The sequence below is a fragment of the Engraulis encrasicolus genome, chromosome 9 (genome assembly GCF_034702125.1).
Source record: "Engraulis encrasicolus isolate BLACKSEA-1 chromosome 9, IST_EnEncr_1.0, whole genome shotgun sequence".
Classification (NCBI taxonomy): domain Eukaryota; kingdom Metazoa; phylum Chordata; class Actinopteri; order Clupeiformes; family Engraulidae; genus Engraulis; species Engraulis encrasicolus.
The window spans coordinates 39,250,742-39,260,582 of record NC_085865.1 but is presented as its reverse complement, the minus strand read 5'-3'; the positions used below and the strand labels follow the sequence as shown (position 1 = coordinate 39,260,582).

The 9,841-nt window shown below is 43.5% G+C and overlaps 1 protein-coding gene across 1 annotated transcript; it reads left to right on the top strand.

The window, feature by feature from the left end:
• Positions 1-4,676: 4,676 nt before the first annotated feature.
• Positions 4,677-9,451, top strand: LOC134455280 (aquaporin-6-like). Its single transcript, XM_063206302.1, has 4 exons — positions 4,677-4,771; positions 6,179-6,248; positions 8,445-8,525; positions 8,822-9,451. Exons 1-4 carry the CDS (start codon positions 4,677-4,679, stop codon positions 9,158-9,160), a joined length of 585 nt encoding a protein of 194 aa, XP_063062372.1. The 3' UTR covers positions 9,161-9,451.
• Positions 9,452-9,841: the final 390 nt, after the last annotated feature.

Genomic DNA, 9,841 nt, shown 5'->3' with positions numbered 1-9,841 from the left:
TCTTTATAGTTCTAGAACATCTCTGTTTATAAGAAAATGTCCAAACGATCTGTCACAGATAGTCTACACGTTTCCCAGAGAGGTAGCTTGCTTATTTGAGATCATGATTCTTGTTATGAGAACACCAGGACGCAAGCATTCCGATGAGAAGTGAGTTGATGTAGTTAGCCACAGTGGTTAAGCTGTGTTTCCTAATAATTTGAAACCGCATTTGCCCTGCCCACGCGAAAAAGTATTTATTCTCAAAAGAGCTCCGTTAATGAAAGCTTGGGTAGGCCTACGGCACGTTTTCCTGACGGCTATTTTAACGGGTCTGTGCGCTACGAAATGGCGAAAGTATCTAGTAGGCTATAGGCGCTACGGGGAAGAAGCGCATGTAGGCTACGCGAGGCATCCAACATCATGCTTCGAATCATATGCTGCGGCTTCTTATAGCACGCACGAGAGAGAGGGAGAGGGAGAAAGAGCGAAGCCTAACGTAGTCAATCGTTTGACACGGGACAAATTGTTATTGGAATCATGCCAAGTTTTTTGTAATCCCTTAGGCCTATTCTACATCTAAATGACATTAAAAATCTACCGATTTAGATTTAGTGGAACACGGTCAAACAGTTTTTTTCACGGTCAAAGTTGGAGCTTTCCTATTATTTTTTTCATAGGGAAACGGGTGAATGGACTAAAAATTGAGTAGTTTGGATAAAATTTCAGTAGTTTATCTAAACTGTGACAGAGATTTTTTTGTATTAAAAGTTGTCTGAAATATGATGATTAACTGTTCAAACGAGATCACAACCAGGCAAGCATCAAGGGGACATCGGATAGTGTTGAGAGGAGGGGGTGCTTAGTTGCCATTGGAGGGCATTAGTCTATTTTATTTTTAAGGGGGCCATTGGCAGGGTTTTGATGAGGTCAATGGGGTGTTGGGAAGCTTATGATGAGGTCAAGGGGGAATTTTTTTTTTTTAAAGGCTGAGAACCAAAACCCATTTTATCTATCTATCTATCTATCTATCTATCTATCTATCTATCTATCTGGGTCGCTATAGTATGCTCAAAATTCATCATTTAAAGGCGGTTTTAGCTAAATTTTCTCCCATGGGAGACCATGCCCCCAGACCCCCCTAGTATGACTCTTATACAACACTATCCCCCAAAAACGCCACTGCACACCACACATGCGTGCACGCCGCCGCGCACGAGCCGCCGCACACGAGCCGCCGCGCACACGAGCCGCCGCCGCACACGCGCCGCCGCACACGCGCCGCACTGTGCCACCGCGCCATGCCACACCTTTCTCACCTTTTTCACCCGTTTTCATGCTTGGGAACTTCATGAACCACTGGGTTAAAAAAAATATCTTCAATTTATGCATTAAAATTGTGCAGTGTTGCGGACAGTTAGTGTGTCAAGAAGTATTCAGTTAAATCAGTCATTACATTATTTAATGGTGTTTTGCAGAATGTGCCATGCACTGCATGTCTCAAGATTGTTCTGTCTTGCTCCAACGTCTCTGAAGCTTACATGTAACTATAATATGGCTCGTGCAGGTGTACTAGGCAGGTTTCATGATCTGTGGCGCTGTGGGCGCAGCACACCTGCAGGGAGCCTCATCAAGCTCAATACTCAGGCCCTATAAGCCTGCTGCCCAGCCAGGGGAAGCAAGAGCCAGCCAGCCTCCATCGATCCTTGCTGCGTTGTGTGAGTAAAAAGCCTATGTAACATTTATGTTAACGTTAATCTTTCTAACCTAAGAGAATTCCCTTTAATACTCTACTTCCAGTGTCACATTGTATTCAGATGAATCTCTCTCTCGCTCGCTCTTTCTCGCTCTCGCTCTCTCTCTCTCTCGCTCTCTCTGATATTTTGTCTCTGTGTTAGACATAATCAGTTTATAACTTTAATGGTAGGTGCATTCTATCAGTTGACAAATTCAGCTATCAAATACTTTTTCAATGTGCGAACCTGCTCTCACCATTGAGAAATAAGCATGTGTGTGGCCCCAAATAGAACAGGCCACATCCAAATAGAACACACCCAGTCCGCTACAATTTATTGCTTCCTTATTTCTTTACATTAAATCTAAAACTCAAATATGAACACTATTTGTTTGTTTCAGATGTTCTACACTGGAGGTGAAATGAACCACGGCAGATCCTTCACCCCTGCCATGTTCAAGAGGAATTTCATGAACCACTGGGTAAGGAAAAGAAATGTGTGTTTACCTTTCCATTGTTTGTAAACTACTTTCAGGTCAGATATAGAATTATGTGGTCTGCACTGTTAGTGTGTCAAGAAGTATTCATACAAGTTAAGTATTGATTTTGGCTGAATGTGCAATGCACTGCATGTCTTAAAAGGCCAATATGTAGGATTAAAAGTTAAATGAATCACTGTCCCGTGTCAGCCGATGCTTATTTGAGTTAATCGTAAGTGAACGATGACTCTCGCGACCACTTTCACGGTCCGCTGTCAGAGAACTACGAATGTAACTTTTGACTGAGCGTCCCAAACGATTGTCGTACTGCTCATAAGAAAAATTTGCTTTACATACTGATATATATTCACATTTGTATCAACTGCTGGGATTGTAGGAATATAGAATATATACTAGCAAAACCATTAGCTTGTGTGCCCTTATCGGGAGACCCAAGAACATTCCTCTTTTGATACAAACAGAACAGAGAGGCTGCAGAGTACGTTCAGACACACTAAGCCATTGTTAAGGTATGTTACAAATGTATCATTAAAGTCTCTGAAGGTACTCTCAGAGAGTGTTTATGGGGTAGTACGAGAGAGGAATCTCGCGACTTTCCGGGTGGTACTGTCCACTAAGTTGCGCCATCCAGACAGCACAGAGGAGCGCCAAGGAGCGCAGAGGCTGTTGAAATGAATGGGGTCCCATGGAGCTCAACCACAATGCTGCCATTGCTTTGGGAGATAATTGGTATCATCGTTTCATTTTATTTTTCCAAAAGGCAGGATAGATTATCCTTTCAAACAGCACTTAGTTTGAATGTTTAAACTCGCTGGATCTTTGTAAAATACGTCTTTATTGTCAATATGACGTCATGAGAGGCTTCACACACTGCGTTTGGATTGGTCGGCCGGCTGCATTGCTGTGATCACGACGGCCGTGAAGCAATTTTGTTAGCAAGATGCTAGCGGAGCCTGACTCATAAATGCCAAAGCTGTAGGAAATCAGAAGGACATAACTCCCAGGTTATTGTACATTTAATTGAAATCCACATTGGTTTCTCAGAACTTACAGTAATATTGTCAAGTTTCAGCCGACAGCGAGCACAATTGTCAGTTATTAGCCACAGCTTTATGAGCTCTGCTGTCTCGACAGCGCTCCCTAGGTGAACTGCAGGCACGGGTTGGAGGGCGAGATTCAACACTGTATGTAAACCCACTGTGGTACTCTGTAGCTTCTGTCAGGATCACCCGATCAGGACAGCCAATGAAAACTGACAAATAAAGTTCAATGAAACTACCTTACAGACACTTAAAGGGCAGAAATGTGCCTTTCTCCGATGATGGGACTGATTAAGCTGTATCGTTGTAATGACCTGAGTATCCTCAGTAAACTCTGAACATGATTGACAAATCTTTGCCTCTGTGTCTATCTTCCACCTGTGAACACAATTCTTGCAGCATTCTGTGATGAAAAACAGTCTCACAGTGAGCTTAGTCAAACAGCATTTTTTCATTCCTGCACGGTGCCTGTGTCATGCCTGTATCAAAATCTACACAAACTATGTAGTGCTACATTGTGCCCCTTTAAGATTGTTCTGTCTTGCTCCGATGTCTCTACATCTCACATGTAACTACAGTATAATATGGTTTCTGTTCTTCCCTCCTCATGCAGGTGTTCTGGGTGGGTCCCATGATCTGTGGTGCTATGGGCGCCGTCATGTACGACTTCATGCTCTTCCCCCGCATGCACAGCCTAGCCGCCGGCCTCCAGAGCAGAACCCTTGTTGGGAGCTCATCAAGCTCAAGACCCAATCCCTATACCATAACCCTGCCACCAAGTCAGGAGAAGCAGTGGCCAATCAGACTTATTATAGGAGCCCCCTGCTTCCAACAATCCAGATCTTCTCCTCCCAGCACCCCGTCACCAGCAACCCCAACTATCAAAGACTAATATCTGCCCTATTCAAGCCCCCCACCACCATCATACACATAGTTTGATGTGTGTGTATGTGTACAGTATGCATGTGTACTTTGCTCACACTGACAAACTAATTCTAACCATCGCCACGATGGGGCGAAAAAGGGGGCGAAAAAGAGACCTATGAACAAGCCAACTAACACAATCAAGACAGCCCAGTGTAGGGTGGGCAGCGCTCAGAAATAACATATGAAGGGCGGCACACTTCAAGAAGAAATGTTGCTGTTGCAGATATAGTGTGGTTCTGCGACCAAAATGCATTGAAGGAACAATTCAAGCTCGCAAGAGTGGTCAATGTGACCACTCCAAAGGCATTGTCTGGGATGTCCATATGAAATTCCCCCCAAGTGGATGTGCTCAGGTGAAGATTCCAAAGCCAACCTAAAGTCCTGGGGACCCACAAGGTACCACATTGTATCGGGATGTACGACGGCTCATCGACCCCCTACCAATAGAGGAACAAGTTGGCTGCAACCAGCTCGTCTGATGGGTGCGATCTTCCCATGTCGCACCATGCCAAGACCCAGTGGGAGGTGTCGCGGTGGTCCATGTCTGGACACAGGCTTGCTTTGATTAACAGCGTTTATTTCTACATATTGTGAGTAAAAAGACAATGTAACAATTATGTTAAAGTGATACTGTCACATTTTTGGAAATAAGCTTATTTTACACTTCTTCTTGAGTTAAATGATTGATTTTTACCTTTCTCCTGTACTTTCAATCGTTCTCCGAGTATGGCAGTGCAAATTTTACCTCTAAGCCAGCAGTTAACATTGAGTCCTATGAGACCAGTTAGCCACCAACTGGTCTCACAGAACTCATTAGGGACGTTGGACTGAGTCCACCAGGTACAGTAAGAATAATGAGCATTTCATCTCTTGCTGATTTTGTTGTTGGTTTGCCGTACTGATAAAGACATGAATAGTCTAACATGCAGAGACAGAAGTTATTTTCTGCATTTTCTTTTTGATATTCTAAGATTATATATTATTTGATCTTTTTAATTGAGGGGAAGAAGTATTTGATCCCCTGTCAACTATTAAAGGGGTATGCCACTATTTTGGGGCTTAATACAGTTAAAATCGTTGGCCAGGGTTCATAAAGGTGGTAAAGTGTCTTATTTTTCATATAAGCCGTTGTCTTGCTTTAAGACAAGTTAAAAGAGGGAGCATGTCGCTAAGCTAGTGAAAGTCAATGGATCCGTGTAGCATGCTACAATGCTGCACGGATCCATTGACTTTCAATAGCTTAGCGACATATTCCCTCTTTTAACTTACTTGTCTTAAAGCAAGACAACGCTTAACATGAAAAATAAGACCCTTTACCACCTTTATGAACCCCGGCCAACGATTTTAACTGTATTAAGCCCCAAAATAGTGGCATACCCCTTTAAGTTCTGGTCCCACAGACTAGGTAGACACTTCCAATCAACTTGTCAACTGAATTAAAGATGGGCCACACCTGTGCTTGTTTCTAATCTTAGTCTACATCCAGGCTGCAACAATATCTTGCTTCCTTACTTTTGACATTAAAGTTAATGCTCAACTATGAACACTATTTGTTTCAGATGTTCCACACTGGAGCTGAAATGAACCCTGCCAGATCCTTCACCCCTGCAATGTTCAAGAGGAACATCATGAACCACTGGGTAAGAAAAAATATATACATTTTGTATATAAACTACTGTATGTATTGTATTGTATGTGAACTACTTTCAGGTCATATATAGAAGTATATGGTCTGCACTATTAGTGTGTCAGGAAGTATTCAATTAAATTAGTTATTACATTGTGTATTGATGTTTTGCAGAATGCACCATGCACTGCGTGTCTTAAGATTACTCTGTTTGCTCCGATGTCTCTGCTGCTTACATGTAACTATAATATGGTTTCTGTTCTTCCCTCCTCTTTCAGGTGTACTGGGTGGGTCCCATGATCTGTGGTGCTATGGGCGCCGTCATGTATGACTTCATGCTCTTCCCCAGCCTTTGTGGCCTGGCCGAGAGGGTAGCCACCCTGAAAGGCAGCGGGCCTCTGGAGCAGGACACCTGTGGGGAGCCCATCAAGCTCAAGATGGTAAATGGCCACCAGCACCATATCAGTCAATCAGGCTCCAAACTAGTGTACCTTCAGTCAATGCAAATCAATAGAGAGCACTGCCACCTCTGTCCAAAACTGGAGTAAAACTGTGTGAATATGAAGTGACACATTAATCAAGGACCAGATTTGAAATGTCAGGCTAAATATCTACTTAAAATGTACTTTATCGACTAATATGATTTAAGATCACTTAATATTAATTGTGTAGATATTTAGCAAAACACTTAAACCATTATCCTTGTATAGTGTGTTGATGGGAATTTCACATTATTAAAGGCCAACTTCCGATAAAAAACAGTTTTACTCGCTCCTTTTGAAAATCGGACGGTCACCTCAAGTTAAACTCGCATGCAAGGTTTCATAGTGGTGCGTCACCTCGCCTGGCTGTGTTTCCCAATTGACATAAACAATGCAGAGCTACGAGCGAATCACGAAAGCCTGTCTGTGTTGCATCACATCGAAAGAAGGCGTTGCCCACATGGGTTTATTTCATGTCGAGTATTTTTTTCTGCTTGTTTTTCAAAACAAGCAACGCCTGGTGGCCCGCAACCGAGATTAGCTATCAGCTGGTTGCTACTCTCAGATACACACAGAGCACACAGCCAGTTTACATACAGCCTCCCCACTCTAGTCGATCCATGCCAGCAGTTCGCCTAGGGGTGGCTGTCGAGAGAGCACAGCCCTGAATGGAGCCTGCACGCCTCCGTTGGCGCCCCTATAGTGCAGTACCACCCGGGGAAGTGGTGAGTCTGTAACCTTTAGAATGTCTCTGCAGAGCAGGGGGAGGGAGCCAATCAGAGACGGATATCCAAGAGAAACCCGGAAAACCCTCTTGTTTGTCCACAAGGCACCTTGATGGCTTGCAAAAACGGCTTGAAACAAAGCAATCAGAACTTTTTTTTTAAACAAGACCAACGCGTAACGAATTCAATAACAGTGGGGGACACGGCAGTATTAATGCAATAACGATTAAATCGATTATCTTTAAGCAGTTTTTTTGACACAGATGAGCAACCTTTTCCATTCATTTACATTTCTCAGGTCTATCTCCAAATAATGGCTGCCAGGATTGTCATGAAAAAAGGGGTGGGGTCACCTCTAGTCTAATGTTCTTCCCCTATGGGAATCACATTAAGGTCATGAAGTGGCCTAGACCAGAGAGGGTCTATGTGTACTACGAGAGACAAAAATCTAGACTTTTTCCGGGTAGTACTGTCCACTAAGTGGCGCCAACCAAGGAGCGTGGAGGAGCGCAGTGGCTTCACACACTGCGTTTGGATTGGTCGACCGGCTGCATTGCTGTGATCACGACTGCTGTATAGCAATTTCGTTTGCAAGATGCTAGTGGAGGCTGACTCCTTAATGCCAAAGCTGTAAGAAAATAGAAGGACATGACTCCCAGGTTATTGTACATTTCATTTAAATCCACATTGGCTTCTCAGAACCTACAGGGATATTGTCAGGTTTCAGCCAACAGCGAGCACAATTGTCAGTTATTAGCGCCAGCCTTATAGGCTACGCTGTCTCGACAGCGCTCCCTAGTTGAACTGCAGGCACGGGTTGGGTGGCGAGTTAAGACACTGTATGTAAACCCACTGTGCCTAGACCGTCTCCAGACATGTACCCTATAGTAATCGTATGGAGGGAACTGAAGCACCCATTTGGCAAGCCACAGCCACTAAATCTTAATGATTTAGAGATGATCTGCAAAGAAAAGACAAAATTCCTTTATGTGCACAAACATTGTCATCCACTAAACAAAACCACTGACCTTTGTCCTAGAGAACTAGGGCTTTTCCAATTAGTACTTTGTGTTTCATTGAGATAAAATAAGTACTTTACCCCTCTAGCCAAAGAAGACAAATACAATTAATATGATATTCGTTAATGTAGTTTTCCGGATTTTCTTTTTCATATTCAGTCTGTGTTAGGATGCGCCTACCATTAAAGTTATAGATTGATCATGTTTTTATCAGTTGACAAACCAACAAATTCAGCAAGGGATCAAATACTTTTTCAATGTGCGAACCTGCTCTCACCCTTGAACTGTTCTATTTGGGGCCACACACATGCTTATTTCTCTACATCCAGGCTGCAACAATGTATTGCTTCTTTACTTTTTTACATTAAAGCTAATACTCAACTATGAACACTTTGCTTTTCTTTTTTCAGATGTTCCACACTGGAGCTGAAATGAACCCTGCCAGATCCTTCACCCCTGCTGTGTTCAAGAGGAACTTCATAAACCACGGTGTAAGAAAAAATATATACAACTTATGCATTAAAACCATGTGTATACCCTCCCAATGTTTGTAAACTACTTTCAGGTCAGATATAGAATTATGTGGTCTCCACTGTGTGTCAAGAAGTTTTCGATGTGGTCTGCACTGTTAGTGTAGAATTAAATTACTGTAGTTATTACATTATGCATTGGTGTATTGCAGAAGGTGGCATGCACTGCATGTCTTACGATTGTTCTCTCTTGCTCCAATGTCTCTGCAGCTTACGTGTAACTATAATATGGTTTCTGTTCTTCCCTCCTCCTGCAGTTGTACTGGGTGGGTCCCATGATCTGTGGTGCTATGGGCGCAGTCATGTATGACTTCATGCTCTTCCCCAGCCTTTGTGGCCTGGCCGAGAGGGTAGCCACCCTGAAAGGCAGCGGGCCTCTGGAGCAGGAGCCCATCAAGCTCAAGACCCAGGCCCTATACTGTAACCCTGCCACCAAGCCAGGGGATGCAGTGGCCAGCCAGAATTGTTATAGTAGCCCCCTCCTTCCAGCAACCCAGCTCTTCTCCTCCCAACAATCCAGCTCTCCTCCTCCCAGCAATACAGCTCTCCTCTGTCTCACTGTCTATGACAGTGTGTGTATGTATGCCTTAGTCTGAATGTTCTCTCATCTACTCTACAATCTACACTCATGACGGGTGAGCTATAACAGTCAAATTGGACATACTTTTTTACCATTACATTTCATTACCAGTATGATCTCAAAGTTTTGTTTTTCATTTCTATTGTTATCTACAACACAAGATGTGGATGTTTGATTCGTCTGTGTGTGAGGGACTGAATGACTGAAAATTCACTGCAGCTTTTTATTTTTGGTTTATATCATTACAAAACATGCATGTGTTTGAGGGAGAGTGTGGGCCAGTGCAAAGTGTGTGTGTGTGTGTGTGTGTGTGTGTGTGTGTGTGTGTGTGTGTGTGTGTGTGTGTGTGTGTGTGTGTGTGTGTGTGTGTACTATGTGTGTGTGTGTGTGTGTGTACTATGTGCGTGTGTGTGTGTACTATGTGCGTGTGTGTGTGTACTATGTGCGTGTGTGTGTGTGTGTACTATGTGCGTGTGTGTGTGTGTGTACTATGTGCGTGTGTGTGTGTGTACTATGTGCGTGTGTGTGTGTAATGTGCGTGTGTACAGTAGAATGTGTGTGTGTAGAACTTGTGTGTGTGTGTGTGTGTGTAGAACGTGTGTTTGCGTGTGTAGGACGTATGTGCGCGTGTGTAGAACCTGTGTGTATGTAGAATGTGCGTGTGTGTGTGTGTGTGTAACTCGAGTGTGTGGACTGC

Excerpts from the sequence above, each read along its gene's own strand:
- LOC134455280 (XM_063206302.1), top strand. The coding sequence starts at position 4,677 with ATGTCGCACCATGCCAAGACCCAGTGGGAGGTGTCGCGGTGGTCCATG. Across the intron at positions 6,249-8,444 it reads AGCCCATCAAGCTCAAGATG|ATGTTCCACACTGGAGCTGA; the intron begins GTAAATGGCCAC and ends TTCTTTTTTCAG. Across the intron at positions 8,526-8,821 it reads GGAACTTCATAAACCACGGT|TTGTACTGGGTGGGTCCCAT; the intron begins GTAAGAAAAAAT and ends CTCCTCCTGCAG.